Source organism: Haliotis rufescens, unplaced genomic scaffold (genome assembly GCF_023055435.1).
Source record: "Haliotis rufescens isolate VD_foot unplaced genomic scaffold, xgHalRufe1.0.p SCAF_1, whole genome shotgun sequence".
Lineage (NCBI taxonomy): Eukaryota > Metazoa > Mollusca > Gastropoda > Lepetellida > Haliotidae > Haliotis > Haliotis rufescens.
Genome location: NW_025963779.1, coordinates 69,762,278 through 69,785,429, shown reverse-complemented (window position 1 = coordinate 69,785,429; position 23,152 = coordinate 69,762,278). Strand labels below are relative to the sequence as shown.

Genomic DNA, 23,152 nt, shown 5'->3' with positions numbered 1-23,152 from the left:
CAGCAACCCTACCAAGAAGAACTGTCATGACTAATGACTAAGTAAAATAATTGTGGGATATTTTTGGGTCACACCTTCAAGGAATACAATTTTTTTCTCTGGACAATTAATTAACTTTTTTCTGACCTCTAGCAGGTCCAGCAAACAAATTTGTTTTTTAAAACCTCAGGCATAATATCCAAAAAATAGTTCAAAACTATTCTAAGCCCCACCAAAAGTGAGTGAATGAGTTTGGTTTTATACCGCTGTATGACTTTATCATTTGCAATGTCATGACAGGAGACAGAAGAAATAGGCTTTACACATTGTACCCTTACCGGGTTCGATTACCCTGGGAATCAAACCCAGACCGTAGGCTGCCCAAGCACCCTGCCCTGCCTCACCCCTCCAAGAATATCAAATGGTCAGTTCCTAAGCAATTCAGGTTTTCTCTGGTTAATAGTAATTGTAAGTACTATTGATGTCCATGCCACTCCATTTCCATTTGAACTATAGAGCCATAACTGGTCATAAACAAGTGATCCTGTACACCCCATAGCGCTAACCCACCATCTGGCAGTTAAAGATCCAAATACTTAGTTGCCTGTTACACGCAAGGGGATGCTCGGTACCAGTGTTTCTTACAGACCCAAGAGCAAATATATGATAGACATTCAGCCTCATTACACTCTCATCCCTCCTCAGATCTAGCAGCCCATTCTCTAGCCGCGACCCGCGATGGGGTCCTACAGTCAGGACATGACCCCCACAAGGTCATGCCCTTACTGTATAACCCCATCGCGGCTCTCGGCTACCCATCTTCTTTTCATATTGTAGGCCTAAAACTAAAAGACTTTAGGGTTTCTTAACACTTGACGGATCCTTAAATTAATTATTTTACTGTTCCTTAAACATAACTTTAATTTAGGGATCTTATGCTAGTCTAGCTAGATACCTATACAGATCCGGGCTAGAACAAGTCTTCAACAACCCATGCTTGTAGTAAAAGGCAACTATGCTTTCGTAAGAGGCAACTTAAGGGATCGGGTGGTCAGGCTGCTGACTTGGTTGATGCATGTCACCGTATCCCAACTGCTTGGATCGATGCTCATGATGTTAATCACTAGAATGTCTGGTCCAGACTCGATTATTTACAGACCGCCGTCATATGGCTGAAATATTGCTGGGCGCAGCGTTAAACAACCAAGATACCTATACTGTCTACCATGGATAACAACTCGGTGGAAGACCGTACTATTCCACTTTGCCATTCACTTACAAAGCAATAGCGTTGCCTTTTGTATTTGGTTTGCAATACTAAATAATAACACAATAATAAGTATTAGACAGGTAAATAATCTGGGACTAATACGGTACACGCAAAACGAAGCACATCACCAATTTCAATCAACCATCTTTGGCATCAATCACTACCGATCATGGAAGCCAAATTTGCAACTTTTCACTTTATCACGAAGTTCAAAGACAATTATTTTGAGACAGGTTTGGGATCTGAGAGGGAGATGTAATCACAAAATTCAAACAGCAATCAAATTATATTAATGAACGACGCACCTTCCTCGCCTTGGTGGTTCTGGCTGGGCGCTTGCACGGGCTCTTCAAACAATATAACAAAATTAGGAATGGTTGATTTGCGAACTATGGATTCCTCGCAAGTTCGTGTCTTAATGATGTAGGTATCTCTCTGAAATGTGTTGATGTAAGTGATGATTCTGTAGGAACTTGATATTGGTTTAATGACAAAAACGAAAGACCTTACCGAGATATCTCCACATCTCCATTCTATAATGATAAAGGGCGAAGTAGGACAAGGTCCATTTAAAGGCCTACTGAAAGTGGCAAGTTTTAGAAATTAGCTAAACTTACAAAATATTGGTATGAAAATGATCAGGATGTCCGCATGTCTGGAAACTTATGACATGATCAAATATATAAGTATGGCTAACATGTGTGTAAATCGCTGATATTATGAACTTCCACTGAAAATGCATTTTATGTTGTCATAAGTCCCAAGCATGCAGTTGTTGACATAAATTTCAAACATTTCAGCTCAGTACTTCAATTAAACAGATCCTCTGATAAAGAAAGAGCCTCTATCCTTTCTCGTCTATCGTCGTAACAGAGAGGAGAGACTCTACGTCAAATCCTCCAGGGTGGACTCGCCGCTGCAAAATAAGCTTTCAGGATTTTTATTCCCGCACCAAATGCCATTAATGTCTGCATGTAGTTTACCAACTACTTTGTCTTAGCATTAATTAACTGAAGACAAAATAAGCAATTCCATTAATTTCTAATTTATTTTTTCAATCTATTGATAGACTGGCACAGGGCAACACGAGAATGAATTGGTACTGAAGTATCGCTGTCTTCAATATAAATCCACATATAAAAAGATGTGACTGCCCAAGTCGATATCAAATAGCAAAATGTTGGTTTAGAATCTGTTGTTTATTACTACTGTGTGTCTGAATCAAATCTCGACAATACCTATGGTTAAACAGCAGGGCGAATACAGCTGCAGCATCGGTCTATAAACATTACTAACAGTAAACAATACCATCATGGCCCGGTATTCCACAGCATGATATCGTCTTGGCCAGATGACTACGGTTGTGACAGTTACTGCTCCTGGCTACAACATCAGTAACACATTTCATCCTTGATATTGCTAAATATTACCTCAAACCAAATACCAAAGTGTAAAACACCACTACGAAAAATGTCGAGAAGCCGTTGGATTTAATCTGTTGGCACAACCGTTACGTAACGCAATCCATCTTCATGCACGTGCAGAACTGAAAATATCCAACAATAAACACACGATGCACACGTGCTTTAAGCACAATGACCATGCCATCTCCTAAAAGTGAACCTTTTCGACGATGTGGCAAATTAAAAAAAGGTGCTACGTGCGGAAGCCCACAGTTAAGACCTCCAATGTTCATGCGTTAATACTGAAAAACGCTGGATGACGTAGGTATCCTACAGTCTTCGAAGGCGCCGCCGTTAGCTGTACACAGTTGCGTCCCTTAGGAGTACCAGGATCCCCTGATAATGGGTTCGAATTTCATACGCAGTATACATAACATACATACACACATCTTTTCACATACAAACTTAAAGTTGTTAAAAGATAATTCATGATATGTTTACATTGAAGGACAAAGGTAGTATAATATATTTGAGGAAAAAGGTTAAGTATGCATTGTCTGACAAGGAGTGAGTGAGTATAGTTTTACGCTACTTTTAGCAATATTCCAGCAATATCACGGCGGGGGACACCAGTAATGGGCTTCACACATTGTACCCATGTCGGGAATCAAATTCGGGTATTCGGCGTGACGAGCGAACGCTTTAACCGCTAGACTACCCGACCGCCCCTGTCTGACAATGAACAGTGTGATGTAGTGTGTGTATGGTAACATTGACTGAGACTGATCCATTGTTTTGGTTTAAGGGATGAATATACCATATATTTATCTTATCATATTTATGATATCGAAAGTGAGGTCTGCCTAAATCCCTTTCCATTAACAATACACTGTTTAGTCACAGGTGTGACATGGCTCTCTTCATCGCTGCTTCTCTCCAGACATAACAGAAAGACCTCTCGTGTTGCATGCATTTTAGTTCCATTTATATCTTGATTCCGCTTGTCCAGTTTATTCCATATTGTTCGATTACCTGAGTCGGCATATTATTATTTATATTATCCTTACCCGTGCTCGTGAGGTCCACCACAACAACAACCGTCAAAGTCCTGCCTCGGTTCAGACTCGCCGTGATATGAGTAAAATACTGTGGTTGAAAACCATATCAACTCATTCACTCATGAAAATCGTAAGGCAAATATACATTGTCATTTCTTGGAAACGGGCGTGATGACCTCTGCAGGATTACTTCCCTTTCCGAGCAGGAAACGCTGGTTCTTGGTTCGAATCAGAGAAAAGATCCGATTATGAACCGAAAGAACACATACACAGTACCCCAAGCATGTCTCTCTGTGTGGATTCTGGGACAGAACAGGTACCCAGTACCCCGTGCGACCCGTGAAAATCCGGGATAAAATAGGTCTTCAACAACCCGTTCTTGCCTTAAAAGGTGACTATGTCTGTCGAAAGAGGCGATTAACGGGATCGGGTGGTCAGGCTCGCTGACTTGTTTGATACATGTTATCGTATTCCAACTGCGTGGATTGATGCTCATGATGTCAATCACTACATCGTCTTGTCCAGACTCGATTATATACAGATCGCCGTCATATAGCTGGAATATTGCTGAGTGCGGCGAGACACAACACTGAAACAAAGAAACAGTACCCCACGCTTGTCTCCCCGTGTGGACTCTTGGACAGAACAGGTCCCAAGTACCCCCTGCCTGGTTGTAAGAAGCCACCAAAATGTTGATCTGTTATATATGGTTTAGCGTGTGTCATCCTGACGGCGTCACTGGCCAAGACTCGGTAACACTTACATGCAAGCTGTAGAGGTATTATAGAGGATATAGCTGACTGCGGCGTACAACACCAATATCCACAAACAATTCTCCTTCATTTGAGACAAGACAGAGATATACTCGACCGCACGTGCATAGTATATATACTCAAGAACAAATGGAAAGGGCCAATGGAGTTTTTCATAAAATGATGGTGACATTTTAAACAAATCGACAGAAATTCCACACTTTTGATAAATAGCGTTATGGAACAAGTACATAGTGAGTTTGGATTCTAGCGTTGAGAATGTCGAGTTTGTCTTCTCCTCAAACTGTTTGTGTATTCTAGTTGATATACAGGACATGTACTTGATATTGATATTGATATTGATATACAGATATACTCGATCACAGTCACGTTCTGTGTGGCAATAGGACACGCTTACTATAGGCCATGTCCTTTATCGGGCCACAATGCTAACTTCAAAGTTTCAGAACCGAAGACAAAGAAAATGTATAAAGATAATCCGCCGAAGTCAGCATACTGACTTGAGACTGGAATTGATGTTTTAGCCTGGTATACAATTAAACAACGTTTGTTTTTGTCTCTTGTCCGCCTCCTGTACGACGTCAATCCAATCAACCCTCGCGTGAACGAGGATTTAATCACAGCGGCCATTCCACAAGTCGATTTAAAGTCTAGTGTATTTCTGTGTTGAAGAACACGAGCACCGAGACAATTATGCTGCTGAATAACGGCACTGTGAATTGCGATCCTGTTACTTTCCCAGATGACTCAGCCTTGGTGTTTTAATCAGTTGGGATTCCATCTGAATATTATTCCAAAATGATTGGTTAATTAGCTGAACGCATCTCTTTTTGGTGTTTTGTAACGTGTAGCAAGATCATTCGTTATGCTTTCAGTTCACACTGATATTCTAAAAAAAAAATATTTTCATGGAAATACTCTAAAATTCATAATAAAAAGTTTAAGCTCATAATATTTATTCAGCAGTCTGGTGTTGCAAGACTACAATACCAGATCAATTACAGTAAATGTATATAACATACCTCTTGTGTGGCCTGAAATTCTGCCTTTCCTAATAATATTTGCGTTGTGAATAACACCCCAAGATAACAATGTGATTAATGGACGATAATGTTTTGTTTACACGCATATTATTTCTATTTTAAAAAACAGTCTTCCATTTGGGCACTGGCATGTAAAGGCCAACTGTGAATTAGGAAAAAACACCCACCCAGCACGTCCCAGTAAACAGGTATTTTTTACTTAAATTGAAAACAATTTGTCTTTGACACTGTTGAATTGTTTAGCTGAGTTTTTACAACCTATGAGTAACTGGTGCATCAAAGTAACAGCAAAATTTGAATGAGTTTTTCAATGGCAATTCATACATAAACATCAAAGCCAATGAATCGCCCCTGGATTAACCTTAAACGAACTCATTTGTCGAAGGTAATATTCCTCATCTTAGACGTGCCTTTGAACTTGATTAATTTCTTAATAACTATTTACTTTTGGTGATGTCCGTAAGCGATTGTTGTTTTACGGCGTCTCCGTACAAGAAGCTAAAACCCGTCGTGTTCAAATACGATGATGCATCTTTGAATATTTACACCTGGAATCTACTAAATCATTGTGTTGTGGTAGAATGGAGATAAACCATTTGCTTTTTTGGTGTTTTTTTCAATTTAGAAGTTCCGAATTTCGATGTTTTACCTACATGCATTTTTTTAAAAATTCGAAACCTAAGGCTATCGAATGTAACTTATACAGGTATCTAATCTACGTTTAGACAGTAAATGACATATTTTATAACAGTCATGGCAATAATTATTTGACTATACTTCTAATAGCTTCCTCTGTCTCTCTCGAAGATATAGGATTCTTAAACCAATTATTTATCAAGTATTTGCAGTAGTTTAGACATGTATGAAAATTTCCAAAAGGCGAGGTGACCCCCACTGAGATACCATGCCGCAGTTTAACATGATTACCCCACTCGGACACAGTATACCGACTCCGAGCCGACCAGTCCTTGTTTTATTCCCTTAATGCTGAGCGCCAGTCAGGGTAACAACAAGTACATTCTTTCAATGTCGTTTGGTATGACGTGCCCGGGGATCAAACCACCGATCTTCCGGGCAGACGCTCTCTATCTGCATGGTGACCCGTGAAGATCCGGGGAAGAATAGGTCCTCAGCAACCCATGCTTGCCATAAAAGGCGATCATGCTTGTCGTAAAAGGCGACTAACAGGATCGGGTGGTCAGGCTCGCTTGACTTGGTTGAGAAAAGGCATCGATCCCAATGGCGTGGATCGATGCTCATGATATTAATCACTGGATTGTCTGGTCCAGACTCTTTATTTACAGACCGCCGTCATAAAGCTGGAATATTGCGGAGTGCGGCGTTAAACAACAAACCAACCAACCAACTATCTGCATGGTAAAGACCACGGTTGCGGTCGATTTCCAAACGATATGTTTGAGTAGTGCTCAACTTTGTGTGTATAAATAATTGCCTACACACAAGATCATTTTCCACGGACGTCAATATAAAGGCAAATCCTTGTTATATCCTGAAGACGTATGTATACACTTCTTGATATTTAGATTCGTTTCGAACTTTGGGGTCTCAGGTTTTAACAGCAACAGCTAGGTCTGCAAGGTCACTTATGATAACGCTACATATAATTTCTCCATCAAAACTGCTCAGGTTGAAAAAAAACATCGATCAAATTATCAGTTTTATGACTTGTGGCAGACTAAATTTTTGTTTCCACTTTGAAAGCGTCCGGATGAACAAGTCTCAGTTGTATCACATCGATGTTCATGCGTTTCAGAGCTGCACTAGCATCAGATTGATGTTGGAGGCGTGTGTAATGTTGCAAATTGCCAGTCGGCGTTAGGTATCATTTCTTTCCACGTTAACGAAATCCATGAAATCCGGAAAATGTCGCACGGCCGTGAGTAGTGTTTAGCTGAACTGATCGTTTCACACGGTCTGAGCAAAATAGGAAAATGGAAAACGTGCAAGTTGGTTGGTTGCGCGCACACCACTTGAGTCACCCATATATGTCCCATTTGTCCAAACGTGTGCTGGCGAAAACGTCCCCAAGTTGGTGAACACGTCCCGGTTAAATAAACCGACAACGAATATAAAAGAAATCGAAGATTGTGTATTTAACCACGTCGCATTTCTTTTGCTTGGGACCACTTTATCCATAATCCGTCAAACCATTGTCTATATCTACTGAATGAATAACAGAAAAGTTTCTATTGCCATTCATATTTTTTGGGCCCATTTTTTTCGTAGCTTAGTTGCTCACAAACTGACATGATTATAAAGATAATTGAAGCGTCCCGTAAATAATTCTACGACCGTCAGAAGAGGTTCAAGTATGGCCTAAGGGGAGCAACCCACGATTAGGACATCGACGGCAACGCGCAACGAGCCTTGGAGTTACCCCCCTTGGTGACAGGTCCGTCTTAAAGGCATACCGTCGGTCGGTTGGTTGGTTGGTTTAACGCCGCACTCAGCAATATTCCAACTATATGACAGCGATATTTTTATGAAATTGTGTGCTCAGTATTCACAACAAATTATCCTTAAATATATTCATGATCCATAACCCTTTCTTGTTCAGTATATATCATCAATAATTGTTAAATATCATAATCATTGTGACAATCTTATTACCCAACACGTTCATCTGGGAAAAATTATATTAGTATTTGTAACCCCAAGACTTTAGTTTGTAACAGTATTTCCACAGGAAGCATGTGTTTAATTAGAAAGTCAGGATGTTTCTACAAACCTCAGATACTGTAGTGCTTACTCTCTGTATACTGACAAAATATGAATATTGCAGAAAAGGTTTAAACTGTGTTCATCCAGACCTGGAGGCCTTGTATTATACAAGAACCGTACTTATATACATATGAAGGTACAACACATTGTGTACACACTTAGTTATTAAAGGGGTTTCACTGTACTGTGGAACGAGGGGAGTTGAAATAGGATTTAATGGAGCTATCAAGATTATTGCACTTATACATGCAAGTATGTGTGTGGCTGCTTCTACTAGTCTGGACTAAGTCCAGTGAGATACCATGCCGCAGCTTAGCATGAATACCTCACTCAGTATACTGACTCCAAGTCAGCTAGTTCTTGTTTTACCCTCTTAAGCTCCAGGCTGGGAAACAACAAGTACCATCTTTTAATGTCTTTTGACATGAGTGAGTATTGTTTTGTGCCATTTTTAGCAATATTCCAGCAATATCATGACGAGTGAACACTTAAACCACTAGGCTACCCCACTGCCCCCTTTTTACATGCCTGGGGATCGAACCCCCGACCTTCCGACCATGAAAAGATGGGTGTCGTGTGGCTGGTGTGCTTCAAACAGTCGAATAGAGGATAAAAACAACCGACAGTCTCCTATGTATGCATGTTTTATTATTTAACATATAAAGAATAACAAGTGCATATGACAGCTTTGTAGCACTTACCATGCTTACAATTTAAAGTAACATGACATGTTATGAAACCTTCAACACGTTAAAGATAATGTACTACTTGTTTGAACATTCTTCAGCATGTTCAGGGATAACCATGCACAAGAGAACTCATAATGATTGAATGTAGCTATGGGTATAAGTTGATGAAACATGGCCATGTTGCCAATCTCATTAAAATCAGATCTAAGTTCTCACTGCGCTAAACAAAGAACTGAGGACTTCCCACAAAAATACATTAAAAAAAATGAATAAAAAATTTAAAAAATGAATATCTATCTATGAAATTGGGATACGAGTGAGTGAATATTGTTTTACGCTGCTTTTAGCAATATTCCAGAAATATCGCAGTGGGGGACCCGAGAAATTGGCTTCACACATTGTACCAATGTGGGGAATCCAACCCGGGTCTTCGGCGTGATGAACGAACGCTTAAACCACTAGGCTACCCCACGGTCCCAATTGAGATACGATGACATGCATCTACCAAGTGAGCCTCACACACTGGATCCATGTGGGGAATCAAACCTGGGTCTTCAGCATTACAAGCAAGGCAGTAACCATAAGGCTACCTACTGACCCAGAACCATTTAGTAACAATCAGCTCTTGCATCACTGGCTCAGCTGACAAGGTACACAATATAAAATGATGATACTCTTCCAAGTGGATATTTCAGTAGACAGCAACTAGAAATACAGCTGTGATGAGCTTCAGGGAGTTCCATGCCGCCATTCCACCCTGTCCTGCGTTGTCTCGCTTGTAATGCCTAGCTCCTGTACCTTAGGTTCCACATAGTGTCAGGATGGTTCACCCAGGATGTCGAGCTTGTATAGAAGCTTTGAGTTACCTCCCTTATCTTGACTAATAACATTGATGGTCTCTGTTAAGCTTTGAGTTATCTCCCTTATCATGTCAGGATGGTTCACCCAGGACGTCCAGCTTGTATAGAGTTATACGACCAAAGAAATCAGTGCTGCTGTTAAAAACGATTCTCATTACCGTGGCAACAGGCGCCTCTGACAGTGTGAATGTCTGCAAAAATAAAAGAACATACCTTTTTTGTCAACTCACTGAATCAAAAAGAAAAAGAGCCATGAATCTCACTCGATAGTTCCAATACATTTGCAAAATCATGATGATCATACAGAGAAATAAAAGAGAGAGAATATGTGGGTATAAATGTTACTGTTGCTTACTGGTGGACAGAGGTTTACATCTGCGACACTAGTAGAGTACTTTGAAGAGTGACTCATAGTCCAGTAAGGAATATCAGTGACACACACACAAGACAAAAGCTACAACATCAATGTGTCAGAGGAGATGTCAAAATTGCAATGTCACTTGATTCATGGGCTAAAACATAACCTATCTTTCTGCACAAACCACAATCCTACTACACTTACTTGATGCTTTGTTTCATGGATGTGTAAGGACCAAAATGAAATTTCACCATGTTTCACATCAGTTCAGAATTCTGTGAGTAATATCAATGACCCCATTGTCTGGATCATCCATGCAAATTCTTAGCTTCATCATAGCACTCTGTGATATGTCAACAGGGTTTATGAGGTTGGCAGCCATTGCACCAAGTATTTGAAATAAAAAGAATTGCCAGGCTGCCATCAGGACACACAGACTTTAGAAGCTGCAGGCCCTGACTAAACTCTTCAGGCCCTCATTTAAAAGAACTGCAGCTTATTGTGACAAATAAATCTACAGGTAAAAATTACTGCAGGCCATAAGGATCCATTCAAATTTGAAACCACTAACCCGACATGAGATCTACCTGCCACGCGCCTACAGGCAGGCGCATATTTCGAACACTGATTGCACCATAACATAAGATAACATAATTGTTCAGCCAAAGTGAGTTATGATTCCTGAAGCTAATTACCTGCAGTGAGTTGATATCTTCAGGGTAAAAGTCTGCCGTCTTGCTCATATGAACTGCCTCCTTCCCTGACTCAACCCAGCATTCCTTGCCAGCAAACCCGCCTTGAAACTGAAGTTGAATGTCCTTCACCTTTACATCGCGGTGAAAGTCCACCAGAATCCACTGTGGACAGCCCTGTCAGCAGTAAATAAGGATAGTCTGATGAAACCATTGCTTGGTTAAACTATCAAAAGTTTGTGAGTTATCACTGGGAATTTATTGTGCACACAATTTGTGTTTTCTCCATGAATGATGAAGTGAAAGTTTATTATTATATGAAATGTACACTGTGGTAAAAGTCAGAAAGTACTGACAAATATTTCTTTATCAATGTATGACAGTGATAAGGTTGAACACTGATTTGAGCAGTATTTTAGTTCTGGTGTGACATAGGTATAAACAGAATAGAACATATCATTAATCATGTTGATGTACAAATCTGATTCATTTAATTATTAAATTGCCTCTAACCCAAAAAGTCCACTTAATCATGAGATCTTGTCTCTTGTGTGTAATATATAATCTTGTTTGATCACTATAATTAGAAAATAAATGAGTGAACAAGTATAGGTTTTACACAGCTAAAAGCAATACTCAAGCCACATCACGGTTGTGAGAAATCAAAACCATGAAGAACACTTAACCACTTCCACCACCCTGGATATATACATGAAAAGGTCATAAAAGATATTTAGCATGCACAACACTCTTATACTTTTGCCTGGTGTTAAAATCTATCCTAAAAATGCATATGTATCTGCACATAGTATTTCAAGTTGAATAAAAATCGAAGCAGGACTCTTAACATGCTTAACAAACATGACTTCCCTCCGCACCTGATCTGAGTTCCAGCATGTATCCTCCTCTCCATCTGTCAGGTACTTCTTCCCAAACTGCTTTACATCTCGGTTAAGAACTGAGCTCACCCTAGAAAAAAGGAAGAGAAAACAAATGTGTTTTAATTAATTAATGTGCAAGATCAGGTTTCAATACATCATGTACATCATGATAGATATGTTTGATAATTGTACACTGTCAATACTGGAATATTGCTGAGTGCGGTGTTAAACAACAAACAAACTAGGCTTTTAGTCTAGAATGGATTTTCTTTCCAAATCTAGCTATTTTACAAATTCTATGAGTCCATAATGAGCAGTAGCCTAGTTGGATATACATGATATAACCACTGGTGTCTATCCGGACATTATGGAAGTAAGTTTTATTTATGTCTCTGGTTCATTTTGTAGAGCCCTATGGAGATTCCAGAACAGAATATATCCCATGCTTGTTAATAAAAGTATTAAATGAGGAACAGGTGTTTACAATGTGTGACTTAGATGACTGTAGCCAAGAGCTGCGATGGGGTCTGACAGTCAAGACATGACCCAATGTCTCGACAGTCGGAGCCCTATCACAGCTCACAGCTACGATGATTGTACATCATCATGATGATCATGCCACCTGGCGGAGAGCCATGATGGGGTCCAATTGTCAAGACTGTCAGACCCCATTGCGGCTCTCGGTTACATCCCACCAAACATGAAGCGTTTCGATCATGCTTGATTTTCCTGTACCAGATTCTATTTTATACATAATGCAATTCAATCTGGAATCCATATTCAAAGTTCATGAATAATAGAACTTAATATCTACGATACACACATTTTGAGTTAACTGATTAAGGAAGAGATTGGCATTTTGATTTAAATTTTTTTTTTTACATCCAATCGGAGATGTAGAAGTGCGCCGTAAATATTACACAGTACATTGCCATACTTTTCTCAGCTGTTTCTGAAGCCAAGGGTTGATCCTTTATGTGAATCTGTGACTAATCCCATCTCTTTCTCAAACATTTGTCAAAGTCATGTTTACCAAATCGTTCACATATTGTTTTTATGAAAACAATGACCCCAAAACTATCATTTCAAATTCTAACAGACTTTTGTGTGATGAAAGTTCTGGAAAAAAAACACATGCCTGATTTGTGTTTTCTCGTGCAACAAGGGGGCAGCCATATTTAACATAAGCTGTTATTTATGTCGTAAAGTCGGTGGAAGTGGTCATTTATGACTGTGCAAACGATGTTATTATGCAAATGTTAACTAGAAACGGATGAAAAGGTCATAGATGAAAATAACGTATGTTATTAATAACAAATATTAAGTAATAAACGCGCATGTTTTTGATAACAACAATCAGAAACCAAACTGTTTGGAGCTCCTTATTGCGAAGTAGGTACTATTCCCTACATCTGTTAGCGTGCTTGGTTGGAGGTAAACGCTGATAGGAGTTTACGCATAAGCAGTCGACGTGATGTTTCTGAGAGCCTGTCACAGAGTTTATCATAAAATGCCACCTGGGAAGAAAGGACAAGCAGCTAGCAAGGCATCAAAAGCAGTATGCTTTGATGATTATATCTAAACAAATTAAAAACAAAATGATGTAACTTATGACTGGCTAGTTACCATTACTACAAGAGAACTCCACATGTCTCATAGTCTCTTTTTAGGTATGGGAAATATGGTTTGCTTCTTGTGCAAATGCAGTCTGAAACAAAGTTGCACTCAAGCAGAATTACTTATTTTAGTAGAACAGGCCCTGTTGGTGAAAATATATTCATGAAAGTAAAACTGAAAAGGGATTCTCTTAACGCTTATTATGAATGTTTCACAGTGAAAACACACCTAGGAAAAGCTTAAAATTCTTTGCAGCATTGAACATATTCACTACAATTACAAGGAAACAAGAGAATCCACTTACCATATTCGACATAATAAGTGCCCAGGGCGCTCTCAAAATTAGAAATAGGGGGCTCTTATTAGAATATTATTTTAGTGAAAAACAACAGAGTTCAAAGAGCGTAAATTTCGTGGTTTATGCTGAAATGTTTATTTTCGACAGATATATTTTCCAGAATTTAATTGCCCATAATTAAGGGTGCATATAAAAAACGTATTATGCACGAATAAAAGTCTTGTGTACACTTATCAATCAGAAGGGGTGCTAATTGGGATTGTTCATTAGCCAGTATATTAGCAAATATCGCAATGGGCGCTTGTTATGTCGAATACGGTAATTGCTCAATTTTTTAGGAAATCCGTGTACCATTAAAGTGAACTGCGATATTGATCACTTTAGAATCGGTGGAGGGTTGGGACGAGTCAAATTTTTTACTACTAAGGTACCTGACACCCTATTATCTGACCCTAAATGATAGGTCTCTAGAGTTGGGTACAAAATGTCTGAATGAGAATTGTTTTATCGCAGCCCTGGCAAAAACTATTTAGCTACATGTATAAATCGATCTGATCATGCATACACTGTAGTTGATAGGTCACACACACACACCCTTACCCAGGTAATTATATCCTGGTGTGATTTCTGGGTCAGACTTTGTGCTTGTCATAAGAGCCAATTATTAGAGCATTGGTTAGTCAGGTTCTGTGAACTGACTAAATGTCATTGTACCCAGAAGGCACTTATATTTGCACAAACTTAGTGACTGGTTTGCCAGATCCATACTCTTATTTTTAGGCCACTGGGATATAGCTGGGATATTGCTGACTGTGGCTTAAAAACAGCATTCCTTCCCTCATGCCATGGATCAGGTGGTCAGGCTTGGTGACTTGGTTGATAGAGTGTCAGTGTAACCTGATGGCATGTACCATTGCTCATAATATCAGTCACTGGATTGCTTGGTTCAGAGTCAGTTATATACAAGCTGACTAATAATGACATTAAATAACAAACATTTCTAAAACAGGCTAAAATGGAAGTATAGTCCTTATTTGCATTACATTATTACATTATCCCCCTTTTTTTTTTGTTTCATTGGGAATTTCTTAAGATACACCACTTGAGCTCTTTAATAAGGGAGGGTCGTAATCAGAATTTTTTTCATATCAAACCAATTCATATGTTTGTTTGTTGTTTAACGCCACACTCAGCAATATTCCAGCTATATGACATCCGTCTGTAAATAATCGAGTCTGGACCAGACAATCCAGTGATTGACATCATGAGCATCGATCCTCGCAATTGGGATCGATGACATGCATCAACTAAGTCAGTGAGCCTGACCACCCGTTTCCGTTAGTCGCCTCTTACAACAAGCATAGTCGTCTTTTATGGTAAGCATGAGTTGCTGAAGACCTATTCTACCTGGATCTTCATGGGTCCAATTCATATGTAATCATGTAGGTCTTGTGTAATGTCTTCAGCACAGGTACTTGTTTGTTTAGTTTTCTGAAATTGTATTTGGTCACTGCTGTTATCATGGTTATGTCAGTGATATTAACTATAAAGCCCGTGGAGATTCCGGCTCGAATTGGGTCCCAGCAACCTATGCTAGTCATAAAGAGGCAACTAAATGTATCAGCTGATTGGGCTCGACAACTTAGTTAATTTCGTGTCATTGTAACCTGATGGTGTGTACCATTGCTCATAACATCAATCACTGAATTGTTTGGACTTGATAATCTATAAGCTAGTCATATTGCTGGGATGTTGCTGAGCGCAGCAAACTAACCAAACAATACTATCAGCATAATGCATTTTTTTGAAAAGGTAAGGGAGTCTCAGCTAAATTCATAGTGGAATTTGTGTCCAGTAGTGTTTGAATCACATATCTGCAGTCAGTCTTCCTGAGGTATGTGGGTGCATGGGTGGCCAAATCGTGTAAGATGCTGCAATTCGCTGTGCAGAGTTGCACCCCTTGGGCACGCCAGAAGCATATGAATGTGGGTTCGATTCCCAGTTCACCTTGATTATGTTTTTCGCTGTGCAGAGTTGCACCCCTTGGGCACGCCAGAAGCATATGAATGTGGGTTCGATTCCCAGTTCACCTTGATTATGTTTTTAGGTGTGTAAGCCCCATTCCCATGCATGTCTGTTTCACTAATCCTTCAACATTAGCAAGTGAGTGAGTGAGTATACTTTTACAGCGCTTTTTAGCAATATTCCAGCAATATCATGGGCGACCCCAGAAATGGGCTTCACACATTGTATAGTCTGGAAGGTAATTTAAGGTACCGACGTTGACTACAATATCTGAAAAACTATCGGACCTACTCCAGTGAAAGTTGGTATGAGATTATTAAACAGTCATACATAACTTGATATTACATTTAAAGACAATCGGTGCATGAATAAAAAATCTGTCTATTTAGCTATCACTATATTTCATCAACTTTAACCACTGGGCTACCTGATTGCCCCCCTTCAACATTAAGCATACAGACCATGATATAACTGGACTACTTTTTAAAGCCCGTTAAAGCGATCTCACTCATTCACTCATGAGGTATGTTTCTTCATCAATGTGGTTATGTGTCCAGAAGTAAAGTCGAGATACTAATGGCTTTAACATGTTTAGGCAAACAAATGCATTACTCCTCTAAAGCAGTGAAATTGTTAACACTTTATTATTATGAGATGGCAAATTGAAAATGTAAGGCCACAACTACAGATCAGTCCTTTAACATGATTAATTTATATGAAAGATGAGTTGTATGTGTTTCTGAAATAAATTTAACACAGATAGTACAGGTAGTTCGTACGGAAGGTAGCATCAGATTTCATCAATAGTTTACATTACATTTGTTTCAAAACTTTTATCGCCACAGGAATTTCTCTAAACCTGCTCAGAAGGTTGATTTTTAGCCCCAAGTCTGCAACAAATGTCTGTAAACATTTCCAAATTGAAATTAAAAATTTCCCAACTCATAACAATCAACTAATGTTATGGCTTTGTAGAGGTGACTTGTATTTCACTGACAACAGGGCCAGTAATGAAATATTCTTCTTGACTTTATGTCATGTCTTCCCGAGGCAAGGGTGTTAACTGACTATAAAAGTCCAGTTTCCACCCTTGCAAAACTAGGCTGGAATTCCGGAGTTACATTTTGGCTGGACTTATGAGTCTATGCATAGTCTAATCAGAATTGGGGGTGGTCGGGTAGCCTAGTGGTTAAAGCATTCGCTCGTCAAGCCGAAGACCCGGGGTTTGATTCCCGACATGGGTACAATGTGTGAAGCCCATTTCTGGTGTCCCTCGCCGTGATATTGCTGGAATATTGCTAAAAGCGGCGTAAATCCATACTCACTCACTCTAATCAGAATTGCGTAATGAACTAGATATCCGGTTCGAAAACATGGATTTCCATGTGCAAATTTCGGTCGACTGCAGGATTTATTCAAAGCAAGTGTACCGTCAATTCTGACTTTGACAGATATTTTGCAATTCTTTTCATGTTTTTAATCAAAGTGCTTAAGTGATTTGAGGCACTTCGCGGGGTAGGACCCGTTTTATTACATTAAAGATCTTGATTAACGGCCGCCATTTTGTTTGAAGGAAATGCAAATGATATGAGAGGTTGAATCTGATTGGTCAATAAGAGCGACATAGAAGGGACATAACTTGTAATAGCTACACGTGGCGTTACAATCGAGCTTAGAAATTCCAGCCTATTTCAGAAAGGGTGGAAGCTGAACTTTGAAGTCAGTTAATTCCCTTGCCTCGGGAAGATGGTCATTGCATTGAAAGAAATGTTAAAACACTATGAGTTTCAGAAAGGAAGACATTTTTTAAAAAGAAATTCCAATTTTGAACAAAATAGTGATTATTTCCCCAAATTTGCACCAGATAGAGCACCCATATTTTGAAATTCTAGATAAATGTCTGCACCACCATTCTATTTTTGTGACATCCTAGATTCCCACAGAAGACCCTGGAGCTGTTAGTTTGAGCAGTAAAAGCAACAATGTCACTGTCAAGGTGCTAGCAAAACCAGGAGCCAAATTCAATGGTGTCACAGGTGAGCATGTGTAGGTGGCTCCTCCAGTAAAAGCTATGATAACAGTTGAAGGGAAGTATTCTTATCCGTGTTTGTTTAGGACAGTCCAGTGTTGTTGCTTGTGTTACATGGATGTAAGATTCATCAATGCATTACAAGTTTACCCATTATGATACAAAACTCCTACCCATGTGTTGAGTCAATTGTTATTTCTGTATCAATGTGCAAAAAGTAATGTTTCCGAAGTTTTGCGATAACCCAGCCTGATTACTACTTGGGCTAGTGTTACCATACCCCACATCACTAAGTGCTCTCCCCTATAAAGATCTGGGTTAGATTTGGTCTTCAGCAACCTATGCTTGTCATAAGTGGACACTAACCAGATCAGATTTTCAGGTTCACTGCCGTAAAAGGCAACTATGCTTGTCGTAAGAGGCGACTAACGGGATCAGGTGGTCAAGCATGGGTTGCTGAAGACCTATTCTGACCCGGATCTTCACGGGTCATTGTGATGTGTGGAATCTGCAAGGATTTTGTGGTCATGGTGAGCTTCATAGCCTCTCTCTAGTCTCGTTTTAAGACTGACTGCAAGTTTCGTTGTGGTTTCCATTGCAGACATAAGCCCTGAAGGTGTTGGTGTGCAGATAGCAGCTCCCCCAGTGGAAGGAGAAGCTAATACAGAACTGGTCAAATATATGGCAAAAGTGCTTGGAGTTCGTAAATCTGATGTCAGTCTTGATAGGGTAGGTGAAGGGGTGGTCGGTCATAAAGCAGCATCTGTCAAAACATCCTGTCCTTATCATGCTTTTTTTTATATATGCCAAGAAAATGAGTAATGTTACTAATCTGCACTGAAAATGCTTCCACAAAATGTATGTACATGTTACACATGTTCACAGCATAACACAGTCTATGAATTTAATTGGTCTCCTGTCTCTTTCCAACCGCCTCCGTGGTCTAGTGGTAGAGCGTCCGCCTGGAGAGCGGAAGGTCCGGGGTTCGATCCCTGACCGCGTTATACCAAAAGACGTTAAAAGATGGTACTTGTTGTTACCCTGGCTTGGCATTGAGGGGCTAAAACAAGGACTGGTCGGCTCGGAGTCAGTATACTGTGTCTGAGCTGGGTATTCACGTTAAACTGCGGCATGGTATCTCAGTGAGCTAGCACTATAAATGGGCATCAATCCGGACTAGTACAAGCAGCCACACAAACATACACATGTACATCGCTATATAAGTGCAATAATCTTGGACGCGACGTTAAACCCCATTTCACCTCACCTCACCTTTCTCTTTCCATCAGTAGGTAAACAACATGTAGTAATTCCTGCTACTTAATTGTTTGCTTGGGGTAGTATGACAGCTTCTAACATGTCTATTAATAGTCTTTCTCGTGTCCTGGTACCATTTTTGCAATAAAGAACATCAGCCATCCTTTAGAAGAAGACTCATTATTAAATGAAAGTCCTATTTTGTTCAGAAAGTACTTTGGTATTACAAATTGTGATAGGATGATATATTCTTGTAACAAAGACCCTGCAATCATGTTGAACTTTGAGAAAAGACATTATCTCAATATTATCATATTATGTATGTTTCACAGGGTTCAAAGTCAAGAAACAAGACATTGGTGATTTCTGGAGATTTGACTGTGGATAGTGTGGTAGCAAGTCTACAAAGAGAGATCAGTAATGGATGAACATAAGTTTTCATTAGAAAATGATCTGTGCCACTTATAACTTGCCTGCTGACCACTGAGTGGTACTAAAGTAAGGCAAACTTCAGTTGAATGTCCCCTGTAGAACTACACAATGCAGTAATATTTCAGTTACTCTAGGAAATGCTAAAAGTACATCCAGCCCCAGGTATCAAGTTATCAGTAGTTTGAGACAAGCAGTGTTTATGCTAGACCATATAATAAACGAAGACTTCTGGGACCAAGTTAATTCATGTTAAGCAACGTATTAAGATAACAGGATGCACTGTATCGTTACTGATGCGGTCAGAGGAACACGTGGATTCAATGCTATCAATATTGTGGGCAGTATCTTGTTGGAAGTGTTATATTACCTCTTGAGAGTACATTGTATTAAGTATTGATCAACTGGTGCCATGTCTGTAAAGTTATGAATAAAAGTGATACTTTTCTGTATAGAATATGGTGTGTTCATCAGGTTAAAACCCTCTACAGTGTCCAAGATAACATGATACTGTAGATTTCATGCATTCTACCTTCAGGTTATAAACATCATGTTTTGAATTCAACATGTAACCAACAGGAATGGAAACTATAATATACCTAAGAATATTAGGTGAGAGAATATTATTCAGAAAAGTCCTTTGGCCCAAAATACATACAGTAGCTTACTGGGTATGCTATTCAGGTGCATGTATAGTAAGCATACATTTGTGTGTACACCAATAAATGAATTGAATAAACTGTCTGTCTGAATATGTTAGATGGTTGAGTTGTCAAGTGTGTTGTTAATCACTTGGAAGATTATATGTGAAGCCCATTCTCCTTGTCTACCTCTCATGATATTGCAGCATTAGACCTCATCCCACAATTAATCACTCACTGTTTTACCTGAAGAGAATGTTGAACTCATACATGGTTCATCAGTGCAACTGATCAACTCTGCGATGGAGCGAAAGTACTTTGAAGATGAAGATATACATACATTCTCAGTAGCCTTTGCCTGTGGTAAGATGTGGCTAAGTGGTTCACTTACATGGATCTGATGTTTGAATAAAATAATGAAATACATAAGACATCAAATGGAGCCCCACATTAACCATACACTATTTAATCCCTTTACATCAGCTTTACTCCATGGGAGTTGTGGGCGGTAATGTACTGTGCTGGGTGGCATCCCTTAGACATACCAGGATCCAGGTCAGGTTCAAATCCCAGGTGAAAACCAATGCATGTGATGATCATATCGTCTGTCAAGGCCACCATGGCTTGCACCAATGTGGTAAATATTTATGACCTGCATCAGTTTGGGCTTGCCTCCCACATTAGGCAGACGTTACAAGATGGTACTTGTTGTTACCCTGTCTGGTGCTCGGCATTAAGGGGCTAAAACAAGGACTGGTCGGCCTCGGAGTCAGTATACTGTGTCTGACTGGGGTATTCATGTTAAACTGTGGCATGGTATCTCAGTGGGCTAGCACTATAAAATTGGCATTAGTAGACTAGTACAAGCAGCCACACACACACACACACACGTGCATGCACATCGCTATATTAGTGCAATAATCTTGGATGCGACGTTAAACCCAATTTCACCTCAGCTCACCCACATTAGGCCGACTCAGTGTGGTAAAACTGAAATACTGTTCTAAGCAGAACACACTCACTCATCTACATGTCAACAACATTGAGCTAATTATTACTTGAATATTGAATGATCAAAACATATATTGGTAAAGATGTACATGTTGACCAATGGCCAATAAACTAACCCCCAGTCAGCTGAGCCATTGTCACATGACTTCCACTCCAGACAATATGTTCCACCAGAGACCATATAACGGTATATGGTCCCTGGTTCCACATTTGGGCATGTTTACTGTATGGCAGCAGGTGTCGTCCCTTGTACAGTATCATGCCTCATTCAATACACATGCATTCCATTACAATTTTATTGCTGGAAATGAAGTACTTAAGAGTTCTCATTGAAACAGCAAATTTTAAGTCAGCTTTGAAAGTGTTTTGAACAAGCAAGTGCAACTTCCTATACATAATTACTAGGAATGGGTTTTGGAAGTTTAAAGTGTATCACAATATTTTGCAATGCACTAGGTCATATTGCGATACATATCACGACATTGTATAATTCTAAATTTTTAATTCAGAAGCTGTCTGATACATTAAGGTATGAACTGATGTTCATGCATGGAACAAACAAGATGCTGGTACAACATGATGTTTACTCATTCAATAAATATGCAGTCATCTTTGGCCCCCGGATGCTCCTGAAGGAATCTGGCAAGTAATTAACATTAAACACATGATAAAAATCCCAATTTGAAATCACCCGATATATCCAGCATGACAAAATGATATTGTCATAAGTTTCGTGGAAAGAATGAACCTCAATTTACCGATATACCAGTAATACCTCACACCCTTAATAATTACAAGTATATTTGCCATAACATCTTTATTGTTGTGCCTGGAGACTGCTTCTGAATTAAAAATTTAGAATTATACAATATACTGTGATACATATCGCAATACAACCTTGTGCATTGCAAAATATCGTCAGACTTGTTTTGATATAAACAGGCAATTGTTATGATTTAAACTGATGTATAAAATCTTGAATCATGGATAGTTATACAGAATCATCAATCAGTAAACTTTTCGGTCATTCGGTCGTTCCCTGGGAACTCCGTGGATTATGACACTTGGAATCAGCAGTGTGTTATCATTAGACTGGATTTTATGAACAACTGTATATTTAGGCTATAAAGCTTCATCTAAACGAGGAAAGAAGATGATATTGATACACAAAAATGAAGGGACCTGTAATTTATTATGGAGGGCTGAGAATCAAAATGTGACAGTTTCAGGGTGAGGCAGGGTTCACTCTAGGCATTCACTGACATGGGCCCTCTATATGAACATTTCAAATGTTCCAGAGGTATGCCCATACTGCACAATGTTAAAATGCCCCATTGTATTTAAAAATGGGGGCCTTTTCTAAAATTTAGGGGCTAAAAGCACAAGGCCCTACCCTAGAATTATCCCTGGTGAGGGTCACACATTTTGTTGACAAGTTCAAGGGGAGGCTCATGAAAGGGTCAGATGGTAGGGTCACAAATACAAATACATATTTTTTTGTTGGTACTCTTGGCCCCAGGACCATATACAATTTTGTGCTGATCCCTGTGAGGGTCTTTTGTAGAAAATACAATACATATTACATTAAAATTGTAGCATGAACAGCACTTACCTCATGCACTAATATTTAAAATGGACTAAGTTCAGATCAATTGACAGTCTTAAAAAGTCGTCTCTCAAACTTCACATTGGTCCTCAATTTGTATGATTTATACCAATTAATTAGTTAATGATTGTCTTAATTCCACAGAGGCAATGCCCAAGTTCACTCATGACATCTCAATGGAAATGTACCATATGCATTTGTATAGGACAGTGGAAATAGACTACTTTCTGACATAAAGTCAAATGCTGCTTCACTAATGTTTAGATGTGTAGAAGCTAAAGCTAAATACTTTATCAATGATGAAACAATTACACAACATGCTGCTTCAAAAATTACCAGTTATTTTTTAAAACATAATATAAAAGGCTGTATGACACTGTAAAAAGAAATGAGTTTGTGTTCTCTTTCCATACAAAAATGTATGAAACAAGTGACTGATATTTCTTGATACAAACTATGTAACTGGAAACCGTGATCAAGTATAGCAGTGT

General features: G+C 39.2%; 2 protein-coding genes across 3 annotated transcripts; one reads left to right on the top strand and one right to left on the bottom strand.

Annotated features, from left to right (window-relative positions):
• Positions 1–9,393: 9,393 nt before the first annotated feature.
• LOC124134051 (nuclear receptor 2C2-associated protein-like) lies at positions 9,394–12,939 on the bottom strand. Its single transcript, XM_046498672.2, has 4 exons — positions 12,887–12,939; positions 11,746–11,836; positions 10,871–11,044; positions 9,394–10,008 (listed from the first exon to the last, which is right to left on the bottom strand). Exons 1-4 carry the CDS (start codon positions 12,931–12,933, stop codon positions 9,889–9,891), a joined length of 432 nt encoding a protein of 143 aa, XP_046354628.1. The 5' UTR covers positions 12,934–12,939; the 3' UTR covers positions 9,394–9,888.
• Positions 12,940–13,160: 221 nt separating this feature from the next.
• On the top strand, positions 13,161–20,162 carry LOC124134052 (UPF0235 protein C15orf40 homolog). Of its 2 annotated transcripts, none has more exons than XR_006861054.2 (4): positions 13,161–13,418; positions 17,622–17,724; positions 18,319–18,446; positions 19,307–20,162. XR_006861054.2 is itself a non-coding variant. In XM_046498673.2 (4 exons), the coding sequence occupies exons 1-4, from the start codon at positions 13,223–13,225 to the stop codon at positions 19,400–19,402; spliced, it is 411 nt and encodes a 136-aa protein (XP_046354629.2). In that variant the 5' UTR covers positions 13,163–13,222; the 3' UTR covers positions 19,403–20,162. The 2 variants fall into 2 exon arrangements, 1 of the variants encoding a protein (XP_046354629.2); XM_046498673.2 differs by having other exon boundaries at positions 13,163–13,306.
• The last annotated feature ends 2,990 nt before the right edge of the window (positions 20,163–23,152 follow it).